The 20,877-nt window shown below is 33.2% G+C and overlaps 1 protein-coding gene across 1 annotated transcript in view; it reads right to left on the minus strand.

Annotated features, from left to right (window-relative positions):
* Nucleotides 1-6,358: 6,358 nt before the first annotated feature.
* The window catches only part of LOC126977064 (calcium uniporter protein, mitochondrial), a 151,990-nt gene continuing 137,471 nt past the window's right edge, over nt 6,359-20,877 (minus strand). The window contains exons 5-8 of the mRNA XM_050825751.1: nt 13,232-13,393; nt 12,580-12,783; nt 11,239-11,346; nt 6,359-10,911 (exon numbers count right to left, since the gene is read on the minus strand). Of these exons, the coding sequence (XP_050681708.1) occupies nt 10,753-10,911; nt 11,239-11,346; nt 12,580-12,783; nt 13,232-13,393 (633 nt within the window). The 3' untranslated portion in view covers nt 6,359-10,752. The remainder of the gene's footprint in view (nt 10,912-11,238; nt 11,347-12,579; nt 12,784-13,231; nt 13,394-20,877) is intronic.

Genomic DNA, 20,877 nt, shown 5'->3' on the forward strand with positions numbered 1-20,877 from the left:
GTTCTATCTTATCATTTAGTTCCTTAATTCCAAAACTCCCCAACTATTTCCTGCTGATTTTTAATCTCTGAAGTAACACTATACAACAAATGGTGTCACAATATTATTTAGAATGAATTGGAAATTTCAAAACAACACAAATATTTAGACTGTACCAAATAACTTTTTAAACTGCAGATTTCGTATATTAAATAGACTGAAAAGAAAGCTCCCGGTCGCGGAACAGAAATAATTAATAAAACAGACAATGCGTTATCACCTTTATGTGAATATGGCAGTTCGTTCGAGTGGTAATATAAGGTCAATAACTGAATATTCTTCTGCTTCGCGACCAGAGTGTTCTGTTGAATAATAATTTAATGTTCACAACTTGTATTACACTATCTAAATACAATAAAGTTTAGGCAATTATAGAAGTGTAAGTATAGGAACTTACATAATATAGGTACAAATAGGAAGTAAAATTTGGCATATTATATTAAAACAGGAAATATTTAGTAATAATTAATGATTAGGCCTAGGTGTATGGTACTTGTGCATGTTGAGGAGGGACATTATCAATATGGATGTTAAACTTTGGATAAATGAAATACTATTACATAAAACAAAACTGATCAAGAATAAAATATGTATTTTCAAAAAACCAAACGGTATGCCCAATTCCGTTATACATATTTTCGTGATAGCGGGCAATAATAGTAGAACCATATATATTTAATAGGCCTGTACAGAATTTACACTTAAAACTGACCGCATCAACATAATTAACATTATTAATGAAAATTATTCCTTACCGCCTTAACGTTAAGTTCAATTAAAAAGCTTTCTAAACACAAGATGTACAAAATTAATACAAGAAATTTATTGTTCCTTAATTTCTTTACTAACTAATAATAAAAAAAAACTCCGACGATTTAAAGGAGCACTCGCGTTCACGTGTTCACTCTGGTTTAAAGACTAAGAACAAATTTTAAATTTACCTTTAATCTACTATATATATTTTGTACAGATTCGATAGAAGAAAGTTACGGATATTAAGGCGAAGAGTAAGCAGAAAACACGCAAACATGGTGTTTTTAGACAAGTTTTGTGGTGAAAGTATAGCATTTCGAGCTATGAACACTATTTAATCCTGTTACACATATCCTGAAGTCTTATTTGTAGGTTGCTAATGCTTGCTGTTGGTTATAGTTAACACTGCCGAGCCTTTTTGAACTACCACTTTTCTTTGAAGTTAAACAAGTTTTTTGGCATGGCGTGGCGCATTTTTTTGGTACTTCTTTCAGAAAAGTTATTCTTATAGCTTGTTCTTTTTTGTGTAGGTTCATTTATTCAGATTAGTAGTGAATAACGAGGATTGTAAGCATATAAACTGTTTTCCACCCAAGAATTTTGAAAACATTGGCTTTGTTACATAGATGGCAGGCCGGCAGTCGTGAACTCATATCGCTCAAGGTCGCTGGCATTTAGTGTCGCCTTAATAACCAACTGTGCACTTAGCTTACCCTCTCACATAACCCCCCTTGTGGCAGCCCTGATTCTCCTCGAGCGTACAGTCCTACCGGCTGCATATTTGTCACATTATTTGAAAAGATTGTTTTTGCTTTTATTTTTGTCAATATTTTTTTTAAAGGAGAAAGCTACTAATCGCTTATTCTTTTCTACGGACCAAGCTAAAAAAGTGCTTGTCGGACTGATATATAGAAAATATTGACGAAAACTTAAAACTAATTTAATAAACAGCACAACACAAGTAATTATTATAATTATTAAACTATCAGCAGTCACCACCAAGTGACAAGAAAGCATGCTGCCCGAGAAATGTTACTTAAGAATTGCGTTATGTACCTGAGAATCTACAAAAAAACGATGTTTTTACGTCAATTATTAATTAATTACACAAAGTGCGTTAGATGTAAACAACTAATAATTTAAGATAAGATAATATTTTTTTATGAATTTAAGTAACTTGTTTTGGTAAGCCGTACCGTTCCCGCCTAACGTTAGTTGTTAGTTGTGAAGTTAGTCACAACGCAATGTTCACAGTTAACTTAAACGGAGTGTATTTAATACTCTATAGAGCGCACGAATAACGTTCCAGTTGGTCGCGTCCCGCTAGAAGCACTAGCCACCTTGCGGTCGTCAAACGGGGGAGCAGTATTGCCGAGTTCGCTCGCTCGCTCACACTTACAAAAATACTCGAGTAGTTTCATGGATTAACAGCCAACTGCAGCTGTTTTAATTAAATGAAGTACAACTCTGAACTCTGATCATTAAGAAACACTAACTTAGCTATATTTTAATTAATTGTTAACTCTTAAGGCTGTAAGGTTAATCTGTAATGATTGACAATATTCGGTGGGAAAACATTAAAATAATATTTAATAATAACATCAAATTATATTGTTCTAAAGTGTTTATGGCCCTCGAATGCTCAACCAGTATACTCCAATTATAGACAGTATAGAAATATTTAAAGTTTAAATATTTAATTACAAAGTCTTAACATATAAGCGTGCTATATATATAAATAATATTAGAAAATAATGGCAAACATAGAAGCTGTAAAACCTGTATTTATTAGAAAAATATAAGCACAATTTTTTGTAAATTATTCTTAATTACGTAAAATTAATAAGTCAATTTTCATATTTGAATTAAAAGTACTCACAGCAATTTTTGAAATATTTTTTCTTGAAAAAATTCTTAATAACAATATTTAATGTAAGAAGCCTCGCTTCAATGAAACATTAAAGAAAATGTTTATTATTATAATAGTAAGCGTGAAGATAAGTAATAAGATAAATACGCGAAGGAGCTTAACATTAATAAACTATACAGGGTGTCCCACGCCAATGACATATGGAGGGGAAGTACCATAAATATTTTAGATGTAACATTCTACTGAAACAAGAATTTATTTTAGTTTAAAATACAGTTTAAACTGCGTTCGTATATTTTTAAATGCCTGATTGAACCGGGAATCGAACCCACTACTCGAGAAAAAAAAATGTAGCTTTACCATATCGATGAAAAGGCATCAGAAATAAAAGGAAGACCATGAATTTTATGTAAAATTTTAATATTTGATGTAAAATTTTGTTCACAAAAATGAAAAGTTGATATTGCCGTAAAGATATACAACTGAATAATGGTTCAATCAGACATTTACCCTCTAATTGGCACAGCCGTGGGACGCCCTGTATAATGTGCTTGCATATTATACAAATACAGTGAATAATATAAACACTAATAAAAAAGTTTCAGAAATAACTTTCCTGCTCTTTCACGATACAAACGCATGATGAGCATAGAAAGTCAAGGCTTTTGCGCTATTCGTAACGCGTTAAGGCAACTAGGAAAAATCTATAGTAAGGACTTAGGTTTAAAGATAGACTTTTAATATACTAACGTAAAGACAACCTGACCTGACCTGGTGGTAAATGTAAAAAGAAAAGACAACTTTTCCCATTCATAAGTGTCATATCCTTGACCTACATTAATAAAGTGATTTTGATGTGATTTGATTTGATTTGACAGCCCAATAATGTGCGGTCAATTTTGATTTGTCAGTGTGTCCATTAGCTAGTGGTTTAATATTTAAAATACTAAGGAGCTACTGTCTTGCGTGGCTGACTGTTTACGACATGTCAATCAATAGATTCGCTTACCTTTTCTATCGTGCTAGAGTTGTTAGCGATGTTCTCTCTTGCACGCATTGTTTGTCTTTACGCTAATATATTGTAAGAGTATAGTAAGGACTTAGGATTAAGTATAGAATTAACATTAAAAAATACTTAGTCAAGATGCAGAAATATATATGTTAAAATTTAGAAAGGTATCAATGAATCGTTTTGATTTACATTAGTTAGTGGTGTTAAGAATGTTATATTTTTTTTCAATGGGGCCAAACATATTATGAATTAGATATATTTTTAATAGTTTAAGGTTTGGTATTCATTTGGCAGTCGTTGAGAATATTACAGATACTAAACGACCATTGTACTTGTAGTCCAATTTACCATGAACCTTACCAGGTTGTGGCATTTTATAATTTAGCTAGTTATTTGATTTAAATACATTTTTTTTATGTAAGATTAATATAGGCGGATCCTCGCCGTTTCTTATCTATATTTGCACAAAATGGTAAGCAAAGAGGATGTAAATACTACGTAATAAGAGTCAGGACTGCCAAAGTAAAAAATCGAAATTTAGTTTAGTATGAAACGTGCAGGGATTTGACATAAGTTTGAAATAGAAGTAACTACAGTATGGCGATTGGCCACGAAGTATAGTCCGGCGAAGTTTGAAAGCGAACAGTTGCTTAAGACATAGAGGATTTCAGTCTCCACGGATCTCCGTTTTTTACAAGATTATAGCCGTCATCTGTCATTCTATCAATGACTGCACGTTTCATACAATAGAGTGCAACGCTTTTTTCTTAGAGAGTTTCGCTAGGCTGATGGTAAAGCCAAAACAATTCTGACATTCAGTCCATGGTCGCGTGACACGTATAGAATGGTATGGAAAACATAAGTCACTTCATAGTATAAAATATTATGAAGTGACTTATGTTTTCCATACCATGTCGAGACATTTTGTAACATACTCTTCAAAACTACCGCATTTAAGTAATATTCTCAAAACTGTCAAACTATTGCAGTTAGGTCCCATAAAGATGTCAACAGCAATTGGTTAAATATCAAAGCACCTAATATAATTTACTTTCAGCCTGTTAATTATTTCACAGCCTTCATTAAACCTAAGGCTATTTACACAAGTTATTACATCTCTATAATATAGTACTCGTAATGTCATGCTGACATTCAAATTATCAAATAACTAAACACCGCTTGTTTTTAAGTGATTATAAAAAACAAAAATTATTAAATTGTTCTCTCTCAAAGAATTGGTAAATAAAATAATTGGGTACTTTTATAATGGTATAATAATTCGAGATATAGTGTTTCCCGATCCAACATACTGGCGCCTGAATTAATTAGCGAGTTTTTGGTAGTTTTGGCAGACATATCGATTACCATGTTCCTAACTCTTTCCCAGCATGTATCGTGTAACGTTCGAAAATGAAATCGATAGCAGTTACAATAATCAAGGCAGTAACTGCAAAAGAGGGTAGTTTGATATATCTAACAATAACGTTAGCAACAATGAAATAACGGGAAACTCCAAAATCATCGAATTATGGTTTGTATCTCGTTAAAAGTGCTAATCTTTCATTGTTTTGAATATATCATATATCCATGTCCGATATTAGTTCAACTGTTGCTGATTAACATAAATAAATTATAAAAGGGATACAATATTACATATCTTGTTGTGTCTGTCTAACATATTGAAATTTTATAACTGTAGGAATTCGTTTCTAATAATTCTCATACGAAAACATATTAAACAGTAACATTTTCATAGTGTATTAAACTACACATTGTAATAATACTATTATATCGCACGTGAATTATCTTAATCTATAAATATATACTAGATTCAAAAATTGGTAATCGTTATAGTAAACAGTTTCAACATATTAAATCTAATTGCAACAATGATTATTTACAATCAAATCAAAATCATATTTACATATAAGTATAATGCATAGAGACTTGTCTCCAGATTAAGCCGTTCTATTTAATACTAGTATTTATACTAACTACATATATACTTTAGTATAAAACGGTAAAGGAAGTTAGCCACTCCACCGCGCCATACTATGACCGTTTCTGAACGAACCGAAATATGACAGGGATTCCTGCCGCCTATTACGTATTTTCAGCGTATCATACAATTGCTGATGCTTTATAGCACGTAACGGAGCTCATACTTTGTAATATAAATAATATTTATAACGCGTTCAAAGCACGATCATAGCATGATAAGTTGTATTCGGTAGAGTCCTGGAAGCATTTTAAATTAAATTTAAATTATAGTCACAGGTGGTGAGCGCTGATTAGGGTTGCCAATATTTTTAAAGATTTATTTTGTCTGAATTGAATAAGTAAAAAGTAGAGAATAATAAAAATACCTACTATTTTTAATAATAAAAAAATCTGAAATATCAGCTTCTGTAAAAAGAGTATTTTAGCATAGGTTCTCTATCAGTGTTTATAAATTGTAAGGTAATCGTACATAAAAAAGAGTAGGTACCTAACTATGATTCTCTATTTTAGAGTACGGTTGGCAACCCTAGGTGATTGAACGCTAGGTTCGATCTGCATGTCACCCCCCGCGCCCACCCCCAATGAGATCCTATTTCAACTTCTGCGCATTTTTCGATACCGCCTGTAAAGTATATTTATAATTTTTAGTATCAAGAGACGTGTTAGTAAGAATAAAATAAAAAGAAACTTAAAATGTTTAATAAAACCATTGCAATACAATCAATAATTGTCTAGAATTAAACTATTAAGTTCACAAATAAAGCACCGTAAACATATTAAATGTGCTAAATATAACGTTGCATTCGTAACATTTGCAAATCAGTCCAGTATTTTATAAAAATAAGCTATTTTAAGGCTTAAATGCGTCAAATATAAATTTATAGTGTGTCACACTAATAGTATGCATAACTGAAGAAATAGTTGGTTTATTTTTTTATTTCACCGGGACACCATACATACACCAGAGTCAAGACGCCACATTGAGACAGTACTAAAATGTACCTCGAAGAGATAGCAGGAGGTTTTGAGCTGTAAGTAGGAAAAGAAAGTACAACAGAAAAAAGAAACAGTGGGGGTTCATCCTTATTTAGCCTTCATTTTGAAATATCTATCAGAATTATCCTACTTTGATGGTGTACTTTGGGATTTCGTCATACACCTTTCTGTTAGTATCGGAATTATCCATCGTATGAAATTAACAAATGCATTAAACAACAAACCACAAACGTGGACACATGTTGCATGCATTGCGGTGGCAGTGTCACTGGCGGCCGGACTGGCGGCCGAGTGTGTGAGACACCATACAGCTCTATAGTAATTAGTGGTGGCGCGACCAGTAACATTTTGTGCTCGTGTCCGAGCTGGTCGCGCCACCACTAACTACTGTAGAGTCTTTACATTTTGTTGGTAGCGGCGACTGGTTGCGCCACCGTGGTGTCCCGGTGAAATATAGCCCTAAGACTGAATTGGCGGCTTGTTAAATGTGATCTATAAGCCTATACCCTGATAATCACGCAGAATATGATTTCTTGTGTTTATTGACGCTCATTAGTGTAGGTACTTACTATTCCGTGGAAGACCTTAGAACCCAGCCAACATAGGAACTACAATATACTATCTACAGATAGAGATAAATTACTACCTTCTACTGTCAGTAATCTGAAGCTGTCTCAATATACCCGATAAGTCATTCTTATCGCCTTATATTGGGACGCGTGAATTGCAATTTCCATACAAACTTCTATCGCTGGTAAGCTATACGTCCTCCCATTGACAGACAGCCTGTACGGATAAGGTGAGTTCCCGTTGATAAGTTTATTGGGACAGAAAAGTCAAGGATAGTTACGATTTTTATCTCAAGTAAAAGATGGACCGAATATTGGAAACGGCCGTAAGCCGTGTGGTCATATACTACATATTCAGTGACAAATTTAAGCAGACGCATTTCAACCTTAAATAACGCCTTTAAAACATCAAAACTCTGATAACTCGAGAATAATTAACATTAATATTACTTTGTGCAAAAATTCCACAGGCACGTAAAACAATATACATAGGCAAGTGTCAGGAACAAATCCATCAAAAACAGTCAATTGTTAAATATTGTGCGAACGACTAGACCATCTTATAGTACATTATTAATACATTAGTACATATAAATAACATAGTTGGCAAATACTTGAAGTCGAGGTACTAAAAGAGGGTACTTGAAAAAAAAAAACTTGAATATGACTTATAATAATGGCAATTCGGCGACATATTTCATCACTTCACTTAAATGGTTCTCGAGGGTGAGGATTTCTTGATTATATGTTTAGCCCTGAATAAAATATATTCAGACACAAAACTAGTTTTATTTCGCAAAATGTTCATTTAAGAACAAAACCAATATAACGTACAGTAAAATATGCATGAGATAATTAAACTAACTTATTTATTTTATAGCTTTGTAAACAATCTTGCAAACTCCGAAAATATTGGATAAGACCTGCAGAAATCAAGCTGACACCTGCCAGTAATGCACCTTCCGTCCTATCCACTTATTAGTTCCCCGTTCACCATGAACGCGCAAGTTATTACCACATCGAACTTGCGTGCTTTCGCATGAAGTCATTAGATATTAGTTCTACTTATTGTAGCCGTTCGCTACTTTATTTTACTGGAATTATTACAAGAGCTGTACCTATCTTGTTAATATTTTTGGGCTGTTTTTTAAAGGAATCAATATGCAAACACCACCGAAAGAAATTAGACTACAGTTTCCAACTTTCGTGGAAATATGTGAGAAAGTTATTTTTGCAATTATCTCGCACATTTTGCAAGTTATGATGAAGGTAGAGATTGCAATTAAACGATATGACACTAACTTATCTAAATTCTGACATGGTAAGAAGTGAAATAAAATTTACTGAACTAAACATGAACTCTGAAAGTGGAAGTTTCCATATATTTAAATTCTCTTCAAACAGATTTATTAACTGTTTTTATTCCACGTATTTCTCTATACTCAGTACCTACCTCTATGATGATTTATAAATAAATAAATTTATAAATTTCGTTTATTTCAAAGATTACATATACATTTTTTAGTGGTTGAGACTTCCCAGTAAGTTGTCTTAGGACACTTGTATTGGGAATATCTCGTTACTTCCTTAGCAGATACATTTTATTAAGTAAACAATATAGAAATAAACAGAAATGATTGAAAACCAAATTTAACAATTTACAATTAATTGTGTGTGTGTGTGTGTGTGTGTGTGAGTGAGTGAGTGTGTGGATGTGGGTTTGAATTGGTCCTTTGATTGGGTCCATCTATACAATGCGTGTGTTTATCATGTCAGTCTGATCAGAATGAAGATTTATCTATGATTTCTCACTTGGTTAGCTCTAAGATCTAATGGATATTTATTTATTTAAGGGTATTGAAAATGATGAATCCTAATAGTATTTTAATCAGGTATTACCATGCTGGATTGCATTCTCTAGAAGTAGCTAATGATCACTTGGAAGATTTGAACTCGCACCCCGACAGATGCGACGCAGGGTGCGTAATGATGCAAGGTGTCAACTTGACTTCTATAATTTGTGTAAACGGCAAAAAATATGGTTTAAACTTACCCGTACTTAATACAGCTACAACGTATTGTTAGTATAAAAACAAACATTAAAATCTAAACAGTATAGGAAACAATCAATATGAGCATAAACATTAACAAACTAAGATTTTATATATTTCAACTAAATCTTATATCTAAGCAAATAAATAATTTTTTTTTTTCATGTTAAACACACAGATCCTAAATGAGGTATAGGTTTGTATAAAAAATATTTAATTAAAAAAAGCCATTCAAACTATTACACTGTGAAAAATATCATAGAAAACGCAATTGTAAAAATCTCTTTACGAGGTTACTCTTAAAAATATAAAGTCAATAGTGAAAACATATTTTTCATAAGCCTTTTAAGTAATCACCTAAGTATATTAATTATGTCTTCGAAATAATACAACCATAGGTACGTTTATGTCCATTTTACCCTTAAATTATTTGACGTAAGAAAAATCATGACATTTCACGAAATAGCTCCCTACTCAATGTAACATATTTATTTTTTGTTTTTTACTAACAATTTCAGTAAACATTTATTAAATTGCAATAATATATTTAACTATTCATATGTCTCGCCTCTTAAAGCCAACAAGTAAACTTCAATTATCATTGAAATTTGAATCGATTAGTATTTTTCATTCATAAAGAACTAGATACACGTTAGAAATAATACTGGCCGAAATAATAAAGGTAATAATTTCCTAGCAAATATTATTATTACATAAGCCTCTATCTACCGTGAGTAGTCGGTAAATTTACATATTTTTATAATTCGTTTTTACTTTCTTGAAGACTAGGTATCAATAAATTTTCAGACTACTTAATTTTATATTAAATATTCATTTTAACTACTTAAACATTTAACAGCATGAACCTGCCAATGTTAATTTAAATTGCGTATCTAAATAATATTTTTACTTCAAAAAAAAAACAAATATTTCACTAATATATCAACATTTTTAGAATACAGTTTAAACAGTTTACTTTATTAAGCTTAGATCATTAATACGTCTAGGTGGACTATGACAGCTGTGAAAACGACGAAAAAAATTTAGATTCGAGTTAACCTCTATTTTGAGCAATGCACGCACACTAATACAAAGTGTCATACAAGTCGCGAGTGTAAGACGTCGCTTGTCACGCACACTAAAGTATTAAACCTGGCCTGTTTTTATCGGTTGTCTAAGAGCAAGACACTCTATCTAGACGTAATAATTATGTAAGTTATTAAGTTAAGGGAATTTAGGCCAATCAATGTGTGTACAAGTACTACAGTTAAATATACAATTCGAAAGAAGAAACACAAAAATTTGCTAAATTATTTACCATAAAACATAGTCAATGATAGAAAGAAAGCAGTTGAATACCGTAATGGAGATAGAGGGTAGAAATACATTGTAGAATACGCCACTGGACATTTGTCACTATTGTGAAGGTATTATTGTCTATAATGGCATAACCGCTTAGTATTACGTTATTTTCATCTTCTTGCTGGTTTCTTCCAACATGTCTTTTATTTTGGTCAAGGGTGATCGTTTGGTATCATCTTTGGGTATCTTGTAGTTTTCTGGCAAGTGTATATTGAGCGGGTCTCGAAGGCGAGCTAGGTCCTTTTGTAATTTATCAACCTGCGATAGTATAAATAAAATTCTATGAGAATTTATATATTTATTTTTCATTATTGTAGAGCTTATGTGCATAAGGTGATAACTTTTTCAAAGCGAGGTTAATAGTACGACATAGTTACATAGCCGAGCGTGACGTCTCCATCTAATTCAATACCTAAAAAATAAAGTGCTGACACCTGCATTATACCTAAAGAAGTTGTCACTTTCATTTTCTTTTGGGACAAATGTAATGCATTTCGATATTTAATAATCGTTATTTTTAAAATTCATAGTTTTTATAACTTCCTTTTTTTTTAAACTTATTTACAAAATATAGTTTTAACTCACCTCATCCTTAAGAAAATTATATTTATTGATGTCCAGTCCGATCTTTTTCGCCTTCTTGTGCAGCGATATTAAATGTTGTCTATCCTTCACGTCTGGCAAGATATATTCCTGTAAATGTAACAAATAATCGAAATTATCTTAGATAATTTACACGTCTAGATAGAGCCTCTTGGTGTTAGGCAACGCATGAGAACAGGCCAGACTTATTAAAGTCGCTGCGTAATAAAGACGTTTATAACAACATTAAAAATAGTTTTTAAAAAGTCAAAAATTCCACGAACCATTATATAGATGTAAAGATGAATCGTTGATATTGCATATACATTTTAAATTTGAAAAATTAAAACGCCTAACTAACGTGCATATACCTACCTAATACAACCTACCGAAGAACTTCTACAGGATAAGTTCACGGTCTTGTCCAATCTCTCAGAAGTCGCGAAGAAGCCGTTTTAATTATATAATATCTAGTAAAGGCATTTTTTTATTAAATTCATCTGATGCGTAGTGAGCCCTGCCCACTACAGTGCAGTGGCACTCAGAATTCTCGATTGAACCTAACAATTTTCAGGGGAATCGGTATTGCACATGAGACCATTAACGTACAATAAACAACTAGACTCACAATCACACCAAAAAATGTCTGAAGAAAAACTCTGCCTACGCGTCGTTTCGACCGCGCTTTGAATACAACGCCACGCAATGTTCAGTAAATAACTGTTCAAATAACAGTATATCCAAACTTAAAAAGTATGGAGTGACGTATTTGAGGTAAGTGCCCCCTTTACATTAACAAAAATATGAAACTAACGACGTATTTAATCCTTTTGCTAAATAATCACATTTCAATTGCTAAAACAAAATGTTCTTGTCTCGTTTTCACGAGTTTGTACATTACTGCCAAGAAATAAGGTGTTAATTTGAATGAATGTTTTGTTATAAGTTAATGTATACGCATATACAATGCATATTTTGACGACCTTAATATGCGATTGGGAGTCTAGCCCCCTTATTCATAATGGTCCGCTAACTTAAACAGTCGCTTAGGAGTGTTTTTTCTCATTCTGACTTAGGTCAATAGAAGAAGACAGAGTGAGAATTAGCAATGCTTTAAGTTAGCAGACTATTATGAATAAGGGGGTAATTGTCTATTGTAAGTCAATGCGTGAGACATAAGATATTAAGTCTCAATAGTCCAGTAATTTGAACGCCCTCTAAACCGAAACACAATAATGCTTTCACATTACTTGCTTCACGATATGTGTCGTGAAGTCCCAAATAAATAAAAATAAAAAATATTAATATTCCACTTGCCAATAATTTACTTTTAAAATAAGTTACCTGTTTAGTAAGTACAAAGTAAGCATAGGCCGCCATCGCGGTGCCATAGGTGACGAAGTAGGTGACAGGCTCCATGATGTCCCAGGAGTACTCCCACCACGTCAGCCGTGCTAGAACCCCAAACTGCACTCCCATAAGACCCAGCCCCACCCAAGTCAGTGCCGATGTCTTTCGAGTCGTCTCCACTTCTAGGCTCATGCGTTTCTGAAAAACGCCAAGACTGGTGATGGTTTATTGTACAGTTATATAACATTTGTCCCGCGTATTTACTAGATTTGAAAATTTATCTTAAAAGGTTCCCTATCCCAAATTATTGAATTTACATATTATATTATTACAGAATTCGTTTCATATGTGTCCCACAGAAAATTTAATACTTGACTCTTTTGTTCAAACTTTTTTTAATTTATCATTTGATCAATGTCAAAGTTGCCATCTTGATTTTTATGAGTTGAACGGCAGTAGAATATACAAAATAGTCAAAATTTCAGCCGTCTTATCCATTAAAAGTACTATTGAAGTTTATGAGATAATTACTTTGACATAGTTATCGTCGTAGACGAAGTTATTGTAGAAATGTTCTTTTTCCTTTAAGGGTAAGTGAGAGAACGCTTAAAATATGCTTATCGACCTAGTCATCTAAGTCATTTACCTCTTCCAAAGGCTGGAGTTCTGTGGAGAGCTTCTCGAGCTGAGCCCTCAGCTCCCTCTCCTTCTTTATCTGATGCTCACGCACATTGAGCGCTTCGTACAGCTGATTCACCAGGTTTCGTACGTCACTCAGTCGTGTTATCTCTTCGGCACTTAATCGTTCCTGAAAAGCAACATTTAATTAGATAATGTGCAAGGATAATCTTAGTTGCATAAATAGAAGCACATTCAGTGACTGAGCCAATATCATAAAGTGAACATTCGGGCCGATACCACTGACTGTTTGGGCTTGTAGCGCCTAGGCCGCAGTACGGTTAGACCGCAGCGGTTTTCACTGTGTGAGTTTATGAAACAAGAAAACGAATACAAGCGGCAGCACTTGCGGTTTTTTCCCGTTACTGATTTCAAAACCGTGAAATTTTACAAAATTGTAGCAAAAAAACTGCCGCTTACAAATATATGTAATTCATAGTTCTATGAATTACAAATACTCGGTATACACGCACTATGCATCAACCGAGGGCGGTTTTTGGCTTATATTTGGCCAAACATTGTGAAGAATTGTCGTTTTGTCGCGCCATTGAATATATGTCGTCAACGGAGTCGGAGTCTGTTTGAAAAAGTTTATCTCAGAATCCCAATTTTATATCCATGATGTATGGTCGCAAATTGTGCAAAATTTTACTGACATCCGATAGTAATTGTAAAATGTATCTGGGTGTTCACTTAAAATTTTATATTTCTATAACGTCGCTCGGACATTTTTTGGCGACCTCATAATAGGCGATTGGGAGTCTAGTGTTCATTGTACGTCAATAGGAAGAGGAGAACAAATGCCTATACATTAACTACGGATCACCTGGGTCTCCTCAAGATCAGTGCGAGCCATACTCTCCTTGTAACACCACATTCTATGACAATATAAAGCGTCGAATGAATGTACATATTATGAATATTAACGGTGCTACCTACCTATTGGCACAGACGCTAAATCAACGCTATTATATGCATAAAAGATTTTGATATTTTTCATGACACATTGGCAAGACTGAAAAAAAAACTAACCGCACATTTCTGTTCGTAAATAATAACATGTTAGTTGATATTCATACAAACTATTTCTTCTTTTTATTATATCTATTATTTTTAATAATTTGCTTCAAATCCTTGTTAAATTTTTAGGTCGAACACAGAGTGGTGTATGCACCAGTAACTGGCATTCATACCAGATAATGTACCTATAAGACCATAATTATTTTAATGTTTTGTATGTAATGCTGTTGGTGTGTCAGTAAATAAATAAATAAATAAATAAATAAATAAATAATGTGCAATACTTTTTATCAAACATAAAATACTGGCTCGGAACCCCGATCGTATTTACGAATACATTTCACTAATTAAACAGAAAAGCAAGCTTAAAAGCTACGAAACAGCTTTGCGTGTCCCTTTCATTTATAACAGTTTTATTACGCAGGGGGTAATGAATAGGGAGTCATTCATTATGTCGGAAATGAGCACTTAATATTTTATTGAGTGAAATATACCAGAGGTTTAACGAAAACTCATTAATACATGTATTTCATACTTTGGAAAACCGAACAGACCATAAATGCATGTCTCAGAATTAAAATCTCACACCAAAAAATCAGATTTTTATAAGACTACTAGCTTATACCCGTAACTTCCTCCGCGTAGATAAAGGGTTTTTAAAAATAATAAGCAAATTTGGAATTGAAGATTATCTAATGTCCTATTCCAGTTCCGGTTCCCGGTTTCGCTCCTGGTCCCAACATATTATATGAATCTTATTTCGATAAAGATTGCTATGGCAAACTAAAGTGGTAAAGTTATAGCTCATCGACGTGAACTTCAGTTTTTTACAAATCCCGCGGGAACCATTGATTTTTCCGGGATAAAATATTCTTTCCAAAGCTCTAGTCTATCGCTGTACCACATTTCATCAAAATCGGATCAGTAGCTCCGGCGTAAAAGCGTAACAAACAAATTTATAATATTAGTAGGTTTTAAACGCGCTACCACATTGAAAAATGTCCATACTTTTTCAAATACAAAGAGCCCTGAATAGAATTATATCGCCAAAGCTCACCTGCACAGCTTAACTACAACAAAGCGTCATTAAGCGACGACCTCATTACATTTTCTAATGATCTTTTCTAAATATAAAACCGTTCTTCACAATTTATTTCCTCTGATAACAAATGACACATGCATAAACAGCAAGTGACATTCTACAGTTGATAATTAATTAAACGGTTAAACAGAATTTACTTGTTTAAGGCGAAGAGTAAGCAGAAAACACGCAAACATGGTGTTTTTAGACAAGTTTTGTGGTGAAAGTATAGCATTTGGAGCTATGAACACTACTTAATCCTGTTACACATATCCTTAAGTCTTATTTATAGGTTGCTAATGCTTGCTGTTGGTTATAGTTAGCACTGACGAGCCTTTTTGAACTACCACTTTTCTTTGAAGTTAAACAAGTTTTTTGGCATGGCGTGACGCATTTTTTGGTACTTCTCTCAGAAAAGTTATTCTTATAGCTTGTACTTTTTTGTGTAGGTTCATTTATTCAGATTAGTAGTGAATAACGAGGATTGTAAGCATATAAACTGTTTTCCACCCAAGAATTTTGAAAATATTGGCTTTGTTACATAGATGGCGGGCCGGCAGCCGTGAACTCATATCGCTCAAGGTCGCTGGCATTTAGTGTCGCCTTAAGGTGAGCGGATTTTCTTTCAATCTTATTCTTTAAACTTAACAGTCAAAAAGCCATTTTATCACTAATCATGAAATGCTTTTCTTTAAAAGCTCCCGAGTTTTTGTCGTTTTCTTCATCAGTTCAACTTCAAACAATAAAAAATACTCCAACGGAAAACCACTTGGTTTTTTGGTTTTAGAAGTCGCTTGAAAAATACAAGCTATAAGGGATTTAGTAAGATTATTACAGTATTTTACCACCAAAAGAATAATGAAAAATTAATATCCGAATTTCCATTATGAAGATAAAACAACGGTTTGGTTAAATTATCTACCAAGAATATTAGATTTAGGTATAACATTTTGAAATCGTACAATCTTGCCTATAATTACATACAGAATACAATTTCTCTTCGACTGAATGAGGAAAAGGGAATGAAATAAGAAATGAGACACTTAAAGATGGTTATTATTCGTGATTATTCCCTTAATTGCCGTCTCGAGGAAGTCAAGTCAAATAACAATTGAAATTAGAGCAGGAGAAGAAACGAACAAAGATAAAATGGCAAACGAGATTATATTGTGCAGTGAACTTTAATATTAAAATAACTGCTTCCAATGTTCCATTCAATTCTACATTTATACATACATAAAATCACACCTCTTTCCCGTAGGGGTAGGCAGAGACCACTTCTTTCCACTTGGTACGATCCTTACATACTTGTTTCGCTTCGTCCACTTTCATTATTCCTTTCATACATGCTCTTCGGTTTAGGGTACTCTTGACCTGGCCTTTTTTCAAGACGTCCCTGATTTGATCTTGAAGCGTCCGCCTAGGTCTACCCCTTCCAACGCTTTCATTCACACTGGCCTTATACACTTTCTTCGTCAATCGTTCTTCATTCATTCTCTCGACATGTCCAAACCATCTCAGCATACCTTTCTCAATTTTTGTCACAACATCTTCTTTCAGACCACAACGTTTCCTTATCTCACTATTTCTTATCCTGTCACTCAGTTTAACTCCTATCATACTTCTCAACGCTCTCATCTCAACTGCATTTATTCTGCTTTCATGTTTCTTCTGCCATACCCAACTTTCACTTCCGTACATAAGTGTTGGAACCAACACCCCCTCATGCACAGCCAAATTTTATTCTATGTGGATTGTAAATTCAATTCAATTCAAATTCAATTCAAAAACACTTTATTCATGTAGGTCACGGAAATGACACTTATGAATGTCAAAAAATAAAAATAAATTTTTGAGCTAATGAGAAGTAGCAAGAAACTCATTGCCACTCTTCTTAGTCAAGATTTACATGTTTTACAATTCATTTCAATTACAATTTATGCAAAGTGACGCAACAAAATACTGAAATGTCAAAAACTGAAAGGCTTACACGAGTAAGTCAAAAAATGAAAAAAAATACTTATAAACAAGAGTTATTGAGTATAATAGATGCATCAATCTACACATACCGTAAATAAAGAGAGGAAAATAGATTTAATATAAATAATATAAATAAAATATATAATAATATAAATATAATATAAATAAAATATATAATAATTTTAACTTTAAAGGAAATAATAATAAAAAAAAATCAAGCAGACCTCCCGGTAACAAGATCATGCAGCCACCACGAGTAGCACCCGTTCACGAGCATGACGCATTGACCATCCATCGCCTCCCTCGACCATATTTTAGGGAAGGGAAAGACCCGCCTCACGTCGCCGCAACAAGCAGAGGCATTTAAGCGAGCATGACGATGCCTGTCTAGAGAAATCTACCGAATAACAAAACAATGTTCATCTACATATTATGCAATACTTACTAAATGCCTCTACTTACAATTTTGTTTTAAATTACATAACTCATAATTATTATTATTATTATTCTTATTAAAATTGATTAAAAAGCAGAAACAATATTGATATTTAAATTATATAACTATAATGACATTTATCAAACTGAGACAGACATGTAACAGCCCAGCAGTTCAGTCCCAAGGGTTCTTTAGATCCAGATATTAAGATATTTTATAGTACCCTTTTGTATACAACTTTTTCTTTAGCACTGATTTATATTCATTTAAAGGTAAGTTCTGAATGTCAATAGGGACCTTATTATAAAAACGTATACATAGACTTCTGAATGAATTTGTGACTTTTTGAAGTCGACTTACATGAACAGCAAGCCTATCCCTATTTCTAGTATTGACATTATGAGTGTCACTAATTTTTTTAAACGAATTTATATTTTTTTTTTACTTAAACAAGGTTTTCATATATGTATTGCGATGTCAAAGTCAAAACTTTTATTTTCTTAAATTATTTCCTTAGTGACACTTTTGGTCCTAATTTATAGATGGCACGAATAGCTCGCTTCTGCAGTGTGACAATGGTGTTAACATCGGCAGCATGTCCCCAAAGTCAAATGCCGTATGTCATCAGACTATGAAAATAGCTGAAGTAGACCAGCCTCGCGGTATTTTCATCTGTAAGTTGCCGAATTTTTTTAACTGCGTATGCTGCAGAACTAAGCTTTTTTGCCAAATTCATAAATCTTTTCATAACTGAATACAAATCATATATTTTTTGATTACCTATAAAGACTTTTGAAGAGAGAGTAAAGTTAAATATATTAGTTACGTGTGTTTTTGGCGCGTAAAAACTAAGGGTACGATGAGCTATATTAAGTAATTTTTTTTTATATGGAGATAACATCTTCTTAGTGAGTCCCTCACTGCTGAGGATCGTGACTCGCATTCAATTGGCCAACGAGCTGTCTCCATCGGTTTCGCTCCGTCACCTGATGGAGTGCGATGGAGAGAACATAGGGTCGGACATACCTCCGCAAGCATTCTTGTTTGGGCCGACAGTTGTATTTAATATTATCCCATCCAAATCCAATTCACATAGTATGGGAAGGCACATGACCGATTACCTATCATTGAAGACAAACAACAACACATCTTTCTAAAGGGTCGGCAACGCTATGATTCCTCTGGTATTGCAGAAGATGGTAGTCGGTGATCACCCGTATGCTAGTATATCTTCTTTCAAAAACAAAATAGTAATCATATAAACTCATAATATACAGTTAATTTAACTGGATCAAATATTCGTTAAAAGTTACACCTCAATATTTCGTTAATAGCCTTATTCCGTGTGAGTTAAATACAGCCTACACTCAATCGCCAGTAATTGGCTACCGTTACATATAACTGCGTTAGCCCTCTTACCCGAATATTTTATAATAAGTACTATTACAATTGAAGGGGGACTTAGAAAATCCAATTAAAATTAAGATTGGTAACCTTAGGTTTTACTGGTATAGTAATTTAAAAGGATGAATACTTAAGTGTATTTAAAAACTGTTAAATTAATGATAATAGAATTAAATAGGAATACTGAAATTATATTCATTTAAGTCGTATTTAAATACTGATAAAAGCATAATCAAATCAAATCATAATCAGTTTATTCACGTAGGTCACGGAAATGACACTTATGAATGACAAAAAAAATATATTTTTCTTATTGAATCTACCGCTACTTCGTAAAGTGTTGAGCTAATGAGAAGAAGTAGCAAGAAACTCATTGCCACTCTTTTATATCAAGATTTACATTTACATCGATTTACAAATCATTTCAATTACAATATAAAATGTAAAATGATGCAACAAACACACTCAAACGTCAAATAGTCAATGTCTTACACGAGTAAGTCAAAAAAGTAAATGTAATTAATACAAAAGTTATTGAGTACAGTAGCTGCATCATCCACATACACCATAAATAAATAAAGGTATTCTGTGAGCATTATAAATAAATAAATATGTATATATCCATACATACATATGTATATATACCCAGCTGAGTTTGCTAGGAGCTTCTTTATAACGCTATAAAGTATAAAACATCGTTATATATTAGTCGGGCTTTATAAATATCGTTGTTGAAATATATATTAATATTATGATCAATAATATGACTCTACCCTAAATTTTATTCTTAGACTAACATTTCAAGACCTTATTTGAATATGTTTTTATTAACATTAATTACTAGATGTCACATAACTCAATAGCTCAATCAACATATTATATAAAACTTAAATAATCTATTAAACTATTACAATTTATTAATTACAAATAGTAAATACCATTATGATCGCGGTCAGCAGGTAAGGTGAATGAATGAAGCTGGCAACGTTACTTCTCTGTATGGCTAAACTTATCCTCTGACAGATGTACATGGAATATTGTTATGAGATTTTGATCCGATAAACCCCAAGGAACCATCGACATCTTTTCATTTAAATACTTTTTTATGTATGAGATTTATTTATGTTCCTGTTAAGGTATAAAATACATGAAACCTCTAGATGTGAAATTGCTGAGAAACCCCAAATCTCTACGATACGCCAAATAATCAAGGCGTTCTTCTTTATATTCGGTCCTTGTTATGTCGTACTAGATCAATACAGCAATTTTTTTTTTATGATAATAAGGGACGAGACGAGCAGGACGTTCAGCTGATGGTAATTAATACGCCCTGCCCATTACAATGCAGTGCCGCTCACGATTCTTGAAAAACTCAAAAATTCTGAGAGGCACTACAATTGCGCTCGTCACCTTGAGACATAAGATGTTAAGTATCATTTGCCCAGTAATTTCACTAGCTACGGCGCCCTTCAGACCGAAACACAGTAATGCTTACACATTACTGCTTCATGACAGAAATAGGCGCCGTTGTGGTAATATCTAGCCGGCATCCTGTGCAAAGGAGCCTCCCACTGGTTATTAAGGAATCAGAAGCCTTCATTTGATCAGCTAGTGAACGTAGCTAGTAGCTACACACGTATACTAATTACAACTCCACGCCTGGGGTAAGTAAGGTACGTAAGTACTAATTTCC

Source organism: Leptidea sinapis, chromosome 43, assembly GCF_905404315.1.
Source record: "Leptidea sinapis chromosome 43, ilLepSina1.1, whole genome shotgun sequence".
Classification (NCBI taxonomy): domain Eukaryota; kingdom Metazoa; phylum Arthropoda; class Insecta; order Lepidoptera; family Pieridae; genus Leptidea; species Leptidea sinapis.